The sequence below is a fragment of the Amphiura filiformis genome, chromosome 17, assembly GCF_039555335.1.
Source record: "Amphiura filiformis chromosome 17, Afil_fr2py, whole genome shotgun sequence".
Taxonomy (NCBI): domain Eukaryota; kingdom Metazoa; phylum Echinodermata; class Ophiuroidea; order Amphilepidida; family Amphiuridae; genus Amphiura; species Amphiura filiformis.
Window position 1 is genome coordinate 42,217,983 of NC_092644.1, and position 18,295 is coordinate 42,236,277.

General features: G+C 36.5%; 1 protein-coding gene across 1 annotated transcript in view; it reads left to right on the forward strand.

The window, feature by feature from the left end:
* LOC140137223 (uncharacterized) overlaps window positions 1-18,295 on the forward strand; it is a 56,285-nt gene that overhangs the window by 24,383 nt on the left and 13,607 nt on the right. Inside the window, exons 22-38 of the mRNA XM_072158874.1 lie at window positions 109-480; window positions 1,463-1,585; window positions 2,742-2,867; window positions 3,359-3,484; window positions 5,719-5,838; window positions 6,128-6,253; window positions 8,181-8,309; window positions 9,147-9,272; window positions 10,878-11,000; window positions 11,329-11,451; window positions 12,063-12,182; window positions 12,755-12,892; window positions 13,827-14,069; window positions 15,012-15,146; window positions 15,523-15,648; window positions 16,511-16,633; window positions 17,193-17,308. Of these exons, the coding sequence (XP_072014975.1) occupies window positions 109-480; window positions 1,463-1,585; window positions 2,742-2,867; window positions 3,359-3,484; window positions 5,719-5,838; window positions 6,128-6,253; window positions 8,181-8,309; window positions 9,147-9,272; window positions 10,878-11,000; window positions 11,329-11,451; window positions 12,063-12,182; window positions 12,755-12,892; window positions 13,827-14,069; window positions 15,012-15,146; window positions 15,523-15,648; window positions 16,511-16,633; window positions 17,193-17,308 (2,495 nt within the window). The remainder of the gene's footprint in view (window positions 1-108; window positions 481-1,462; window positions 1,586-2,741; window positions 2,868-3,358; window positions 3,485-5,718; window positions 5,839-6,127; window positions 6,254-8,180; window positions 8,310-9,146; window positions 9,273-10,877; window positions 11,001-11,328; window positions 11,452-12,062; window positions 12,183-12,754; window positions 12,893-13,826; window positions 14,070-15,011; window positions 15,147-15,522; window positions 15,649-16,510; window positions 16,634-17,192; window positions 17,309-18,295) is intronic.

Below are 18,295 nucleotides of genomic sequence, written 5' to 3' on the forward strand. Positions count from 1 at the left end.
ACAAACTATTTAAAAACCATTTATTTATATGGAAGTAACATACAAAATACTACTATTTTGAGCATGGTAAAATATGATCACATTTTGAAAATTTACTTCCAATTTCAGATATCAATGAATGCTCCAGAAACATCCACAATTGTGACGAGCACGCAACATGCGAAAATTCCCCGGGTACATTCGGATGTTTCTGCAACTCCGGCTGGGAAGGTAATGGCCGAACATGCAGTAACATCAATGAGTGTGAACGCTTTGAACGCCAGTGCCATCCTCGCGCTGTCTGTGAAGATTACGACGGTGGATTTGTGTGCACGTGTTCACCTGGTTTCCTCGGTGACGGGTCGACCTGTGTGGATATCAACGAGTGTGAAGCTCAACAGGATAATTGTGATACAAGTGTTTCTGTGTGTGATAATAAACCTGGCGGATATGCATGCCGATGTAAACCTGGCTATCATGATGCCGGAAACGGTTGCCAAGGTAGGTGAAATATGCCTGTTGCACTTAATGCTCTGCGTGCTAGCCAGAGGCTTCAACATAAAAAGTTCAAATTTTGATATATTTTCTCAAAATATCAAGAGCTATTTTAAGAACCACTGAACCAATCCTAGGCTTGTTTGTATTCATTTTAATGTATTTTTCATACTGATTCCAAATATGGTCATGAAAAATTCTGAAATTTTTTGAATTTTTAACAAAATTTTGAAACTTGTCGTCTCCAGTCGACACCCGCGTGGAGAGAGTTAAATAGGACAATACCTTGGTATTGGTACTACAACCCTAATCCTACCTATCCAAACCTTAGTCTTAACCACCCATCTATAAATAGGATTCTAATCCCAATCATGCCAACTAACCCTGATCCATACACTAATTTTAATCCTGAATTTTTTACTTATGTCAATCCAAGCTTATTCATTCATCACAATATAATATGCAAGAGTAAATATGATGGGAAAATATAATTCCATGGGTGGGAATTTGAAATGGCCGCCAATTGCTGGAGACACATTAAGTGGCTTCCATGAACAACAAAACAAGATGGCGGATTTGTCATAGGGTTACGTATAGTGTGATTTTGAGTTGGTAACTACAACTAGTATCCTGCATTTTAGCTGCTACAGAACATCCTATTCAGTCAGGATCTATGTTCCTGTGATAAAGACACTTATTTAAGGCAATCAAAACAAATTAGTTTGATCTTTCGATCAACCATCGATGCTTGGTCGGTCCTTATTATCTATGAAATCAATTAATTTACTATTGTTAATTGTGATGTAATTTGTGCCTGTAGGGATATTGACTAATATATATTTAGCATTAATTCCGATTAATTTGTTGACAGTTCATTAATAACAAGCATTGAAACAGTATCGACGGTCGATCCAAAGATCGAACATTTTTGTTTCTGGTGCCTAATGCATACAAGTGATTGTTTCTTTTTCTATTGATTTGTTTACAGATGTTAACGAGTGTCTAGTCAACAACGGTGGATGTTCTGTGAATGCCTATTGCATCAACAGTGAAGGGTCATTCAGGTGTCAGTGTATTGATGGCTGCCTGGGAGATGGTCTCTCTTGTTCAGGTAAATTGTCATGTCTGTAATTTGAATAAGGGGGTCTGTATAGTGACTCCAAAGTATCGCATGAATATATGAATATTGCATGAAATGACTGAAAGAGGCACCAGGATATAGTAAAAGCAAAGTAATAATGCATTTAATATGAAGAAACATATGATGTTCATCTCCCAATCGTCATCAGGATGTGAAATTGCCTCAGTTTGCTGCAAAATCAAGAAACTCTCACAATTATCGGTGAAAGAAGAATCTCATCAGCATCTATAAACTCGGTTTCAACATATAGTGGTATGAAGTGTTTTTTTTTTTTTTTCTGTTTCACATAGTGACGTAAAGGTTTAGAGCTAGCTTATAGTTAATCCTTTTTAACATATTAAGGGGGTACTACACCCCTGCCCAATTTTGTGCCTATTTTTGCATTTTTTCTCAAAAATTATAGCGCATTGGGACAAGTAAGATATGTATATTATAGGGGCAAGCACTACAACTACTGCACTGGAAATTTTATTTCAGCACAGACAACAGTTGTGGAGTTACAGTCAAAAATGAGGGAAAACCGATATTTGATCAATAAATCAATAACTACTTGCTTTGAGTTGCTGAATTTTCAGTACAGTGGTTGTAGTCCTTGCCCCTATAATATACATATCTTACTTGTCACCAATGTGCTATATTTGTTGAGAAAAATGCAAAAATAGGCACAAAATTGGCCAGGGGTGTAGTACCCCCTTAAAGGTACAGTTGAATAGTTTAAACCTTAGACTTCAATTTCAAATGGAATCGGGCCACTGAGAGATAACAGTGGAGGAGTATCGACTCCGTTATTGGTAACATATCCTTCAAACACGTTTCTCTGAAGCGTATTTTATCCTAAATGTACGCCACTTTGTGTTGGGACCAACGAATTGTACTTCTTGAAATCTTGAATCATGTCATAATCAAGTGGTGATTGATGGATTGATTTAGGATTGATTAGTTTTGAAAATTGCACACTGGTTACATTTTACAGCTCCATTATTGATGTCTGTTTCTTTGATTTCTCTAAGCTGATGGAAATGAAGTTGATTCTGATCCTGATTTTAGGATGGGTCAATCCCAAGCAAATTAATTTGTTAGAAATAAGTCTACAATAATTGCCATGTTGGTTTGATTGTACCTACAGATATAAATGAGTGTGCACTTGGCTTCCACACTTGTGACACATCTACTGAGAAATGTGTGAACACCATAGGATCCTATGAATGCTTCTGCAAGCTGGGTTATGTTAAAGATGGTGATCAATGTATTGGTAAGATTCAATAGTAGAAAATTAGTGTAATTATCTAAAATCATTGAAAAAATAGTTGGCACAATTTGACAATATGTTAGAACTCTTCATTGCCACTCTGTGTGTTAAGTGAAATTAGTATATTTGAGAAGTACAAACTTTCCCCTTTCCCCTTTCCCCTTCCCTCCTCCATTCCCCCTCAACCAAAGCTGGGGAGACTGGAGAGCTCAATGTCAAAATTGCAGTAACCGCTACATTGAGACTGAAGATGCCTGTGATCCATGCATGCATGTATGAAGGATTAGTGTGCCAGTCTTGGACTATATTTAAGCTCTGAGTGTGACATAGCTGTCATGATTGTCTGCATTCAACAAAAGTAAACCATGGCCTATAGAATCCGCCATATTGGAATACACGTTGCCCATTTTTGGGCAAGTTCTGTCTCTTTATTTTGTTTCATAAGTAGCCCTTGCACATTCTCATAACCATCTTATTTTTTTTTTTTTTTGTAGATATCGATGAGTGTGGGTTAGGAACTGATGATTGTCAGCAAATCTGCATCAATTCAATGGGACATTATGACTGTTACTGTGAGACAGGCTATACAGTAGATCCTAGCGAACACAATCTCTGTCTAGGTAAGCAGTGTAGTCGTCTATTTATTCAGGGTTCTACAAATGTTGTATAGAGGGTATGCAATACGACATCACTCATGACAGAGTCATCCTCATTTATATAAAATTCTGGCCTCCATAAGGTTTCAAGTTTTTTCAAGTTTTTATTTGGAATTCACTTTTACATCAGCGGCACTCATCTATCTGATGGTGCATCCAAGACATTAAATATACAAACAAAGCTTAATAATTATCAACAATTATATAACAAAGTAAAAATATACTCAAGCAAAGGGTACATATAAATAATCTAAAGTGAGGAAGAGGGCTAAAGAAAGAAACGGATGAATGAAAGAATGAAAGAAAGAAAGAAAGAAAGAAAGAAAGAAAGAAAGAAAGAAAGAAAGAAAGAAAGAAAGAAAGAAAGAAAGAAAGAAAGAAAGAAAGAAAGAAAGAAAGAAAGAAAGAAAGAAAGAAAGAAAGAAAGAAAGAAAGAAAGAAAGAAAGAAAGAAAGAAAGAAAGAAAGAAAGAAAGAAAGAAAGAAAGAAAGAAAGAAAGAAAGAAAGAAAGAAAGAAAGAAAGAAAGAAAGAAAGAAAGAAAGAAGAGAAGAGAAGAGAAAGAAAGAAGAGAAGAGAGAGAGAGAGAGAAGAGAAGAGAGAGAGAGAGAGAGAGAGAGAGAGAGAGAGAGAGAGAGAGAGAGAGAGAGAGAGAGAGAGAGAGAGAGAGAGAGAGAGAGAGAGAGAGAGAGAGAGAGAGAGAGAGAGAGAATCAGAGAGAGAGAGAGAGAAAAAAGAAAGAAAGAAAGAAAGAAAAAAACGACTTAATCAATTAAAAAAGACACTTACAGTGTCATACAGATATACATATATAATACATGTTTGTATGAGCTTCATAAATCAATACATTAATATGGGTTATAATTATGAGATCATAAGTCTTTCAATATATTACTCCTTTCTTTCCACGCATCAGTGAGAAACAGTTTACTACATTTATCAAGTATAGACCCTAGATCATAGCTATCTTGAAGATGTTATCTAAGAGGAGATGGTGTCTAATATTCGCATCCCCAACCGAAAACATATGCCAAATTATTTCCCACCCTTTAGAACATAGATCTCTTTCAAGTCTTTTGAAGTGGTAATTCCTTATGTAGTCCAAACTTGTACAATTGAATAGAAAGTGATCAACTGTTTCCTCCTGGTTTAAATTGCATAACTTACAAAGACCCGTGTTTATATCTGACCATGACTTTTTCCTTCCTTCCAAATCTAAAGAATTAGAGCGGGCTTTGAATTTTAAGTTTGACCCATAAAAATTCAGTTTATCAAGTAGGTATGGTTCTAGTGATGGTCGCTCTTTGTACCTAACATAGTCGTCAAGAGAAGATTTATTCAAGGCTTTGATTCTCCAATTATCATAATCAAGCTCTTTATTTACATTCTTAAAGGTGTTTGACCAATCTGCACTGTTTGATTGGTCGGTGAACCCATAATTGTAAAACATACTCATATTGCATTTCTCTAGAGAACTTTCCATATCACAAAGCCAGCCCCATTTCAGTTTGTCTTTGACTTGGAAGATTGCTTTAAACAATAGCTTTGGTAACCTGTTTTCATCCATATCCTGAAGCCTCTTAAAGTACTTGGCACGAATATTATTACTACGGGGCAGTTCGCATGATAATACAATTAAACGGGTGATAGGTATGAATGGTTGTGGAATCGAACTAGAGAACTGTCTCTGTCATCTTAGAACTGTCCTCCAATATGGCTGCAATTTCAATTGTTATACCGTTCTAGTTGGTTTATTGCTTAGGGTCTGTATTGGTTGGTGTAAGCTTAGGGAACTGAGTAGCTTTAAGGGCCTTAAACTGCAGAAACAATTGACAACATTACCACCTACAGTTATTATACTAAGAAACTGCAACACTATTTATAGTCTGTATGAATATCTTTGAACATAAATTATATTGAGAAATCCAACAATGTTTATGGTCTGAATATGAATATCTTTGTCCATACACATTTCAGTGCAGTGAAGTGTGAAATATACCTGTTCTTTACACCAGCATAACATAAGGCCACCTGCAGCTACTGAATACCTTGGATAATCTGTTCCTATTTTTGTTTCTCTTCAAGCATCATTCCACAAGCAACATAAAAATCTAGGGCATGATGTGGCTATAGGTGTCACCTATACCATTCAAAACTAACTGAAATCCTTTTATCACTTATGTGCACATTTGCTATACAGATATTGATGAATGTGCCCTTGATCTTCATGACTGTCAGCAAGAATGTATCAACACAGCAGCTGGCTATCGATGCTCATGTTATGATGGATTCCAGGAAAATAGCAATGGAGAATGCATTGGTATGTATGGATTCACACACATGATCTTAAACCATTTTTGCAAGCAAGTTTAGAGATATTTTCTCAAAATATCAAGAGCTATCTGAAGTAACAATGAGCCAATACTGGGCTTGTTTGTACTCATTGTAATGCATTTTTGTGCAAATTCCAAAAATGGTCATGAAAATGTAGAATTATGAAATTTTTGAACTGGAAGAGAATTGCTGCAATGACTGATTTTAACAAATAGCCCATAATGAAGAAAAATGTTAAAGAATGTACCTAATTGTGAAACTTCATCTTTTCTCAGCTGTAACATCATGTAGCACAGTATCATGTACTAACGGTGACTGCTTTGTGGATGAGACTGGCTCACAAACATGTGTGTGTCATCATGGTTACAAACCATCAAGTAATGATGTAATACAATGTGTTGGTAAGTAATATAATCACGAGATGTTCTTATATGTAGCCTATCCTTTCTTTTTTGGCCACATTCCTTATAAGTGTATTAAACATTCTTAAGTAGTTGATGCAATTTCACTGGTTTCTGGCCATGCAGTATGAGACAGTGATGCTCATTACATCAGAACTGCAGAACTGGCAATTGGGTCAGGTTTCTATTATTTGGACCAACATTTGTGTGTAACAACTTATGCCCATGTCTTACTAAGCAATTGCAAGTAGTGTAGCGGTTTGTTTTTGTGACAGAACTTGTCGCTTATCAGAAAAGTGATTGCCGATATCTAATTGATAAGTCCTATTGTCAAATCGAAACCAGTTGAGTAAAAGCCAACTTAGTCACTCCATAGCTTCGTCGCTAGCCACGACTGAAAGCTGATAGGGATTGTGCAAACACTACCAGTGTTTGACGATTAGCAATTTTAGAATTGCACACTACGATTGCTAGTATGATGTGCCGTTTACAGGACTGCTTGATTCAAAGTCCACGTTTGAGTTACTGGACTAGAAATAATCTGTATCCCACCCAACCTCACCTGATTTCTAATATCAGTCATCCTAGGCTATTTAATAAAAGGCACTTAATTCAATGCCCATGTGACCCATGGGCACTGCCATAACGAGACTACCAAGTGATCAGTAATGTGCTACAATACTAACTGTATTTAAATAGCCTAAGGTCGTGTTCTCACTACAGACATGGGGTCTCGTACCTAGGTCCGAGTCCACATACAAGTGGACTGAGTCCACATTGATTTCGCGTTCTCACTAACCATGTTAACACCAAAAATGCTGATGTAGGATCGACTCCACTTACCCGGATGTTATAATATCAAGCGCTTCAATGCATGACCATGACGTCACAAATTCTGTTCCCATGCATGTTTTGAGCCGAACTCACAGCACAAATCAAACTTTACTATAATATAGACTATCAATTTGGAAAAATCATGTTATATTTCCAGGCCCCCTGATATATTCCTTCAATCTATGGATATGTTATTTTGTGATATATGCATGTATTTGGAAAGATCTGAAATAAACGCCTCTAAAAACTGTTTTTTTATATATGCCTATACGTGTAAAATGAGAGAAATACATCGGGTTGTTATTTCTGATTTTGGTCAAGCACGCCGATTCACACGCAACAAAACCTCTAAATCACCATCAAAAATACTATTTTTGATTGGTAATTTTAACTCAGTCTAGCAAAATGTACACCTCAAAAACGAATATTACATCTGAATATCCTTTGTATTAATATTTATACTGTAAAGCCCAATGTCGTTTTGTTTAATTCTGAAACTGGATAAAATCTGTATCTTGCCGCGATGCTGTTGTTTTCACACTGCACGAGAAGCATGCTGCTCATCAAACTACGGCAAGCATCTCGAACTTTCCCCTCGACTTTTCCGCATAAAAAATAAATATTGTAGGCCCTAAATTACATGAAATAAAGCAAATTTGTTCTATAATACCAGCTACGAATTTTTAAAGTTTAAAATGCATGTTTAAATTTTTTCATGGAAAATTATATAATGTAGACATGTATATTGTATAGGCCTATAGTACAACGACGGCCATCAAGGTTGTGCATACAACATTTCCGGTATACATGGTATAAGTGGACCGAGTCCACTTGTTTACGCGTTCTCACTATGCTGTTTGATACCACATCCTAGGTCGATGCTACATCCTGGATGTAGGATCGAAACCACTTATTTCGCGTTCTCACTATGCTTGGAAGTGGACTCGATGTAGGATCGAGTCCACATCCTGGTATCAAACAGGCATAGTGAGAACGCGCCCTAAGACTACTGAATATTTATACTTTATGCCTATGTAAAGTGATGGGATAAGTCATAGTAATCTTTTTGTTTTGTATTTTCATTTTTTCTCAGCTATCAATGAATGCACAGACCCATCATACCCCGATACATGTCAGCATGTATGTGTAGACTCCACACCGTTTTATAACTGTGGTTGTTCACCTGGTTACAAACTCAACTGGGATTTTAGGACTTGCTCAGGTACGCTTAATCTCAAGGATGATGTTTAATACAGTTTGATTTGAAAATGGACACATGTTGTAATAATGGCAAAAGCTTCAAATTTAAAACATCTGCATCTGCTTAAAATATAATAGTAGGTCTCAAAACATTTTGAAACAGGCAGTGCGGAATGCAGTTCTCTCCCCCTCCCCGTCAATAAGTTTGAGATGCTTGAATTGTAAGTTAAGTATGTTCAAGTTATTTTATTGACATCACCAAACAAATAGGTACAGTCAAGTCAGGCCTCCTACATCTTCAAAAATGACAATGGTCACATCATAGCTGAAAATGGTATCTAAACTTTTCTGAAAGTAAGAAATAGGCTTGCATACTTAACTATCATGCTGACGGTATTGAATACAACACATAATCATTGTTTTTAAATAGAGTAATTATGGTAGTATGCTATCGTATCATATAAACTTATAATGTTTGAGTTGTAAGTAATGTTAACCTAATGAAAGTTTATAATTGATTATCCCCATAGAGTGATATATCATGTATTGATAATACTATATGTATTGAAATATAGTAAAAGTGGTCAGTAGGGCTGAAGCTTAAAATTGCTTATTAAGAGTGATTTAAAAACTGTATTTTGATTGGTTACTCAGATGATTTTATCATGTAATTAACCAATTAGAGGCACTGTAAGAAAGGAAATAGTGCCTATAAGTCTAAAACCTTTCGGCATATCATCTCGTCAAAACGGTCCACTTTCAGTGACAGTTTTATTTACGAGCATAAAACAATTGTTTATTTTTTGTAAGCTGTATTCAAGCATATAATGTACCTATATCATCATGACATTAATTTCAGACTTGAATGAGTGCAGTTTAGGCTTCAGTTCCTGTGATCTGAGTCGTGAGAATTGCATCAACACAGTGGGTAGTCATGTATGTCAGTGTAAGCCTGGATGGAAATCTGATGGAAACGAATGCCAAGGTAAGTCTTTTTTCTTGGGTACTATAGAAAAATTACTAAATTTGTGTCCATCGTGGAACATACTCGTTGCGTGGCTGTGCGTACTAAGCTGTTGTACGCAGATAACCTCACTAATATGGACGCATAGAGTAGCGTTGTACGCTTGTGTATGTAGCATGATTAGTCGCGGAGTAACGAGCGTAGTTGAATGTTCCACAATGTACACAAATTTAATAATTTTTCTATAACTACTTACAGATTTTAATACTATCGTTAGATGACAAAGAAAAAAAACACCGTTCTACAGGGGTGACCAACCCAGATTTTGGTCAAAATGAATTGATTTTGACTGGAATTTTAAAAATAATTATGAATATTTTCCAAATATGTTTACAAAAATTTTCTGATTTGTCAAACTTTGTGCGATTATATAGGGCCAGTTAGCTTCTTTCATAATTAAACAAATCCTGACTGACCGACGGGTCCTACTTCACTGGTCACTATTTTCCTTTGGGAGATATCAACTGAAATGTGCCCGGGGGTCACTTTCGAATATGAAAGTGTACATACCTGTGCCCACCGTATCAGCGTACAAAAAACTAGGGGTTTATCGGTGTAGAAATTTTCAGAAAAACGGGGCCATTCGGTGTTGGCAATGTCAAAAATGGGGTGATTTTGTATGGGAGCGTCCAAAATTTTACATTATTGACAATCAAAAATAGTTTCTTACCCAATTTTACAGTACAAAATAGACAAAATTTAATTTAATTTAATTTGCTCAAAATGTGCACGAAGCGCGCTGAAATTCCAATTTTGATTACTAATTGTTCAAGAAAGGGGGTCATTCAGTGTAGGCTACTGAAAAAACGGGGTCATTATGTATAGGATTTGCCAAAAATACGGGTCTTTTCATGGGCACATGACGTATGTCAATAATGAGAGTGCCCCCCCCCCCCATTCCAATTTTGATTACTAATTCAAGAAAGGGGTCATTCAGTGTAGGCTACTGAAAAACGGGGTCATTATGTGTAGGTTTTGCCAAAAATACAGGGGTCTTTTCATGGGCACATGACGTATGTCAATATATGAGAGTGCCCCCCCTCCCCCGGGAAATGTACACTTTTTTTGACCTGCCAAATAAAGTTAAATTTAATTTTTTTGATAAATGAAGAGCTTATTTCCAAACCGTGTTAAGTCCACAAACACATGTTTCTGATTTTCCTGTGCGATATTGCAATGGGTTGTGATGCTATAGATATTATAATTTCAGTTGGAAGCACCATTACAAAGCAAACAGTGGATGGATGCACAGTAACAATACTGTGTGAGGCCTTTGATTCCCAAATGAGAACAATAGTCTGCATATTGTTAACCAGCATTGTTGTGGTAAATAATGGCTAGTTGATGGTACAACTCGTTGTTGACAAGTAAATGAGAAACATGTGGTTGTGGACTTAACATGGTTTGGAAATAAGCTCTTCAAATGTACATCCCAGGTTTTATATCTTTAATTCTGCCTGGAGTTGTTCTCATAAATCCTGCGTAGGCCTACTTAGTAATTGTCAACTGCAACTGAAGAAGCACTATAACAATGAACTCTTTTTTTTTCTATGCTATTAATTTCAGATATAAATGAGTGTTACAGTCCTCTTGCCTGTGCTAATCATGCATCTTGTAGCAATACCATGGGAAGCTATTTGTGCACATGTGATGAAGGCTTCCATGGAGATGGTAGAGCTGGCTGTCTAGGTAAGTCAATATAACTATGATCAAAATATCTAATTCTCCATCATCTGAGTCCACAGATTTTAGAACTGACCAATCCTTTGAATACAGCAGTCACTAGGCTAGGTCAAGGGTAAGTCCCAAGCGCATTATTCCACAAAAAATGCGCTTGATGCAGTGCTCTCATGATCAAGAATTAGATATTTTGATTATAGTGTAGTTTTGATGCACTACTCCTGTTGTCGGATGTCTTTAATTGACAAAATATTGTTTTAGTAAAAACAGTAGGTAGCACAAAATCTTTGTTCCTCTTTCCATATGGTATATTCTTGTTTGTCTTTCTTTTAATCAGATATTGATGAGTGCATAACAGGAGAGCATACATGTCATGACAATGCAGCATGTCATAACACCATTGGTTCTTATACATGTGGATGTTTGCCTGGTTACTCTGGCGATGGATTCACTTGTACAGGTAAGACATGGGATAACAAGGTCATGTCATAGGTTAAAAGGTCGTATACAAGGGCACATACATGTCATGCAAGTGCAGCATGTCAGAACACCATGCATGTGTTAAATTAAATATTTGAATTTCTAGCTAGGTTGAAGCAAAGATATTTCTGAATTTTAATTTCAAGGAACTCTAATTGCCACCCAAACTAGATGAAATTTGTCTATCTAACTTTTCGTCTTTGCTGCATCTTGCAACAAATCTGTGTGTACTTCAGCAAAGAGCAAAGGTGACCCATCACATCGAAACAGACCACTTCGCGGCTAGCTTCATTGGCAGATAACAATGAAAGAAGGTGAAAAAATATAAAGAAAATAAAAAGAATTGCCTCATAAAACATTTTTACTGTATCTGATTTCAACAAGTAAGGTGTCATTTTCAAGCTAAAAAGCAGCAGTTTATCCTAGTGTTAAATCTCCATTTTCATTTCTGCCGCAAGGTGGTCTGTTTCGATGTGATGGGTCACAAAGGTTCGTGATTTGAAGCTACACCAAATGGAATGCCCACTGATATAACCCCAAGGTGAAAAATAGTATAATAATGTTGATATTTGCTGATATTCTTTCTTTCAGACATCAATGAGTGTTTGTCTTCAACTGACTGTTCTAAGCAAGCTGACTGTATCAATCTATTTGGCAGTTACAGGTGTGAATGTCATGTGGGATACATTGGCAATGGGAAGATGTGTAATGGTAAGTTACTGGCAGCAAGTCATTCTTTTGCAGCACTAACTCAAATTGCAATTCCTGTCATGCATCCACGCGACTGTATTGAAGACAGGAATCCTTGAGTTTTGCAATGCCTGATGACGTCAGCGATGGAATTACAACCGCCGGAAAGCTTACTGTCCTGGCTTGCTGTGATCTATCTCAGTGGTGCCACAAATTGAACCATATTAAATATTATTAAGCCAAGGTCATAGGTTAAACACAACTTTAAATGGACACATTGTCAATTAAGTACTGCCTTTTTGTAACACTCACATTTAAACATTACTGATATTTTAAATTTCCTCAGTCTCAGGAGCCCAGTCCTATTTTGGTTCTGGCACTCTAACCTAAAAATACCTATTTTACTTGATTCAACTTCAAGGATACACATTTACAGGCAGCACTTCAAAATTGTACACATGTTATAGATTAATTCAACCAAACCTCAAAACCTGAGAGCTATCACCATCTTTCACTATAGCTTGTTCGTGGTTTAGTAAATGACAATTTTTGTGTCCGAGATCATAACCAGTTTATATTTATCATTTCACTAGATACCAACGAATGTCTTCTACCAAGAAGTGACCCAATAGCGGACAACTGCCATGCAGAAGCTACCTGTATAAACAACATAGGTGGATATACATGTCAATGTAATCCTGGCTATGCAGGCAATGGAACTCACTGTCAAGGTATGATGCATGTGAAGAAATTGTAGGGAATGAGGGGATTGATAATTCTTATAAAAGTAACTATACTATCGTCACTGGGCGGGAAAAACCTCATATGTACTTTCTGCCCTTGAACATGGATAAAGCAAACATTCAATATAAAGTCTGCACCTACAAGTTTACAAGTCTACATAATGCTACATTACCTTGCCGAATAGTAAAGTTTCATTACAAACATTACGTCCTTCCTCCATATCTTCAACAAAACAAGACAAAATAATACAAATGTTTTGGCCCATCATGAGTTATATAAACTACATAGGGATGAAATTAAAACTCTACCTGCGGTTGACCGCTGGTTCCACCTGGTTCCATCCGGTTTCGATTTCATCCCATAGTGTTTCTGTTCTCATTGTGCTGACCAAAGTGTTTTTCAGCATCATGGACTTAAGTATTGGGTAGTGTAAGTGTTTTGTAGCCTAAAGATTACAGGATAAAAAGGTACTCATATGATTTCCAATGTTGCCGCTGATTCTGAAAAATGCTAATAAACAAGTCTAATAATATAATTTTATTGAGTAGTGTGTATGGACGTACTTTCAAAACATTAAGTGCTATTTAATAATATGTGACACGATCAAGGGAAATGAGTCGGATGTCGCTAATATTGATTTTGAGATATTGGCAAAGAAAGAGTTAAAATTCTTTTGTTTTATATTGTTTTTAGCAATTGATAAATTGACATAACTTTGCAAAGAGAAGTTGTATTAACATGGGGTTTTCAGTTTCTGAAAGCTCTAAATGTCCTCTTTAGAAACAAATGTAAAACTCATTTTCGACCAGGGTCGACATGTGACTCATTCCCCTTGATCATGTCACATATGGTGGCTATCATTGGCTACTTTTAATGTGTGTTGACTTGTTAGCTAATTATTTACATTTCATCTTTGTATAGACATCAATGAGTGCAACAACAACCCATGCCCAGAGAGAAGTTTCTGCACCAATCTGATTGGTTCTTATCAATGCACCTGTAGCGGTGGTTACCGTGGTGACCCTCGTGTGGGATGTGTTGATGTTGATGAGTGTATTGAGATCCCTAACATCTGTCATCGTGATGCCATATGTACTAACTCAATTGGCAACTATAAGTGTGAATGCAAACCTGGTTATACTGGAAATGGACTCATTTGTCAAGGTCAGTTGCTTCCTTTTTCTCCTTCTATTCCTTTCTCCCTTGCTGGCTTCTACATTTCTTCAGTCTTCTTCTATGTCCTCTTATATTTTTTTTTTATCAATGTCTTCCTCTTACCCTTAGCTGGGAAAGGGTGAAGTCAACATTAACATGTAACCCATATTTATCATGAAAAAGGTCCACATCCCTTCAAAAATAAAAACAACAATCAGGACTACTGGTCTGAATATCTGTCTTGTACATTTGTTTGCTCAAGTTCGGTTGTGACGTAGGTGCGTATTTCACAAAAAAGCATTGATGTCACTACCAAACTTAGGAGAACCTATGAATAGTTATTTTTGTATATCCTTAAGCAGAATTCATAACCTCATTAATATACGCAGCAAGTGCGATCCAATCACAGATAATAACTTTTAAATACGCATACGCAAATGCAGGTCATTGAAAAAGTATAATGACCGCGTCTCGTGACGTAGCTAAAAGTACGCTATACAATGACCGTGTTACATGACGTGTTACGCGTTCGAGCAATTTACGCGGACGCTGGCCGCCGTATTTGGACATCGCATGATGGCGTGCTAGTGTGATTGGTCGCTAGCGGTATTTCCCCAATGGGCTATTTGATTTTTTCAGGGAAAACGACAGATGCAGTTAAAATTGTGTTCTGTTTTCAAATTAAATTTGAAATTGAATTTAAAAAAGTGAAAAGTGACGTTATGAATGAGGTTAATGACTTTGCATCAGTTATTTTTCGGGTATTGTGAAATATCTAAACATTGCTTTGGACCTCAGGGCTGCGCCCCTCGGGATATTCCTCGGTTCCAAAGCACAATGTTTAGATATTTCACAATACCCTCAAAACAACTGATGTGCAGTCATTAACCTCTAATTAGGATTTAACATCAAGTTGACTGAATGTGTTTGATACTGTATCTTCTATTTCAGATATCGATGAGTGCACATGGGGACTACATGACTGCTCTGCTTTAGCCGATTGTCAAAACACACAAGGCAGCTTTGTATGTCTATGTAGAGAAGGCTTCTTGTCTGACAATGGAGCTCGTGGAAGGCAATGTGAAGGTAAGTGGAAAGCAAGATTTCAGGCAGCCATGATTTCTATATTCTATAAATGTAAGCATTCTTATAGCGCCTTTACAATTTGCTCAAAATGTTTTACATTTATTCAGCAGTCACTAGGATAATCACACCATGTAGCTGCCAACAACAACATCACTGTTATGACTACCCCTAACAACATAACCCGTGCATCTTGGCCCTGCGGGGGCTCGAACCCACAATCTTGTGATCAGGAGTCAAACACCATAAACGTTAGATCACCTTGCTCTCTTCTACATAGGACCATGGGTTTCTAAAAAAGAATGTGATTACAAAAATTAGTGCAGCGTTTGATTAATTTGCATAAAATATGAATTTAATTTTGATATTTTTCTTCCAGATCTGAATGAATGTGATCTTCAAATAGACAATTGTGATCGTCAGAGTGAACTGTGTGTTAATCTGTATGGCTCCTTTGAGTGTCACTGTCTCAGTGGCTTCAAAGAAGAAAATGGACAGTGTGTGGGTAAGTATGGGACATTGATTTGTTAATGCTGCAACATCAATTATACCATCAACAAAACTTTCAATGACGGCTAACTACACCAACAATGGTAACAACAATATCAAGTTCAGCAACTGACAAAAATAATATAGCTTTGCCGTTCTGTGTTCTTTTATGTCTTCCGAGCTCAGAATAAGCAAGCAAATATATTTTGTGCTAACAAAATATATTTTGTGTTTTCCTGTCCTCAGAAATCAGTTATAGCCAAATCTTAATGTCATGTTGTCAAAATGGTCCACTTTCGGTGACAGTAACAATTTTGCATAAATATTTGTTTGTAAATAGAAAATGCAGTGCCAAAAACTGTAATTAGTATTTTAAGAGGGGGTGGATTCACAACAGCGGGTATGAAATTGGGTATTTCAGATGTTATGTGGGTAGGGCCAAATACCTAAAGCCAGCTTTTGACAATAATAAATAAAATAAATAAATTTTGGATTTATATAGCGCGTTTATCCAGATCTCAGAGAACTCAAAGCGCTATAATCAGTCAGATCGCAACAACTAGGCTGGTTGCAGCCGAACCTGGCGCAAACCTATTTGCACTTAGATTGTAATGTGCACCATTTATCTGTGCAACTCCTCAAATTCCATTGGGTGAAGGAGGTTTTTGAAACTAAACAACTAATCATCAATGGTGATAACTCATCTTGCACCTAAAACAGTCATTTGCACTTTTATCATAGGAATGCAGTGTTGTGCCACCTTGAAGTTATCAACAATACTTTTGTTAATTCTGTTTTTGTGCGATGCTCAAAGCTTAATATTGTTTTGAATTTAGTACATTGTGCAGTGTTATGATTTCAATTTATTCATGTTTCAGATGTGGATGAGTGCATCAACAGACCCTGTGAGACCATTGCTAACACAAGATGTGAGAACTATATTGGCTCATATCATTGCATATGTCAGACAGGCTTCTATAACTATGGTGGATTCTGCCAAGGTCAGTGTGTACAAAGAGACTTCTGTGCCATCATGGGTCACATTTATTACACAATATTATTGAATAGACTAGCATTTTGAATCAGGGAGGGAGTGGGATCTATGAGTAGAGTAGATAGCAAAATGAAAGTGCATCTGCAGAACTTGTCTAATTGGAGTGACAAAAATGGCAATTAATTGAGTGAAGTGGGATATTCCAGTTTTATTTTATATATTCCCCTATCAGAGACATAACACAGAGTGTGAATTTGAAATGCTATGGGAGATTAAGATCATGTCTTCCATAAGGGGTGTATGGATTTCAACTGGAATAGCACAGTGCAAGAAGAATCTGATAGTTTGATTATAAGGTCAATGTTGTTAGAATGGGGAAAACACTAATGTGTAAGGGCAATATTTAAACCATGAACATAGTTTTCTAAAACAATGTTTTAATTTTTTATTACTTCATCAAAATATTAATTTCCAATTGACCAGACAAATAGTCATTTAAATAATGCATTCAACCACCAAGTGCAAGTTTACACCCTTAGTAATTTGATACTTTTTTTTTCCTACAGAGGCACTATCTTTGACTGGTTCAGTTATCTTTATTGACATTGGTGGAGTGCAAGTTGCTGGTCCTCTGTTTGATATGAAATATGAAGACAACTATAAGCAAATCCTGGAAGTTGATGTAAGTTGATTTTAATTTTATCTTGATTGCTTTGTGATGGCAAAAACTTTAAACCCAGTCCACACTAGTATATTTTCGTCATCGTGTTGTAATTATGACATGATTATGATACATGAATGATGAGAGCGTACACACGGTCAGCAACTCGTCATCGTGTCGTAATAAATTCACGCTACGGTATTACGAAGCCCATTGAGTAAACATAAATACGACGAAAAAATGCGTACACACAGGTAATTTTCATTGGCAATTACGATTTTAGTATGCCGACGACATTGAGCGGACACACGGTACTAATATCATAATACGATTATGACACGATCATAATCGACAGGAAAAAACACACTCGTGTGGACCGGGTCTTAGAATTATGTCCATAATTGTTATTAGTTAAAATTATATTAAGAAGCCTGGATAAATATATCACCCTAGCAGGCCATAAGGTGATGTTAGGTACAAATGATATTTGTGAGGTTCGCAAGTAAAGGATATGGGCCAGAGAGAATGACAAGTTCACAACGAAAAAGAAAGAAAAGCTCAGGTGAACTGACACATACATTGAGAGATAATTAAAAACAAAAATGGTTAGGATCTAACCAGTCTAGAGCTCATCCAACTGTACTACATGGAATTACAAAAACATTTTGTCTATTGTTTGAATGCAATAAAGTGGGTAATGGTGAATCCAATGGATGAGGACACAAAACACATCAAGGATCAATAAATGATAAAAGAGGATACCTTGAATATGAACAACAGGAAAGAAAAAGAGCAAGGTACACCAACTTGACATGTTGAAATAAGTAAAATACAGACTAGATGGTACACAGAGGGGAGACAAAAATAGCAAAGTTTGGCATTAGAAGTAGGTAAAGTTAGATAGCCAAAAATGACCAGTTCCAAGGCCCACAGAAGTGCTGAACCTGCCCCCTACTGTCTAGTCTGTAATTTACTTGTTTCCCCACGTCAAGTTGGTGTACCATGCTC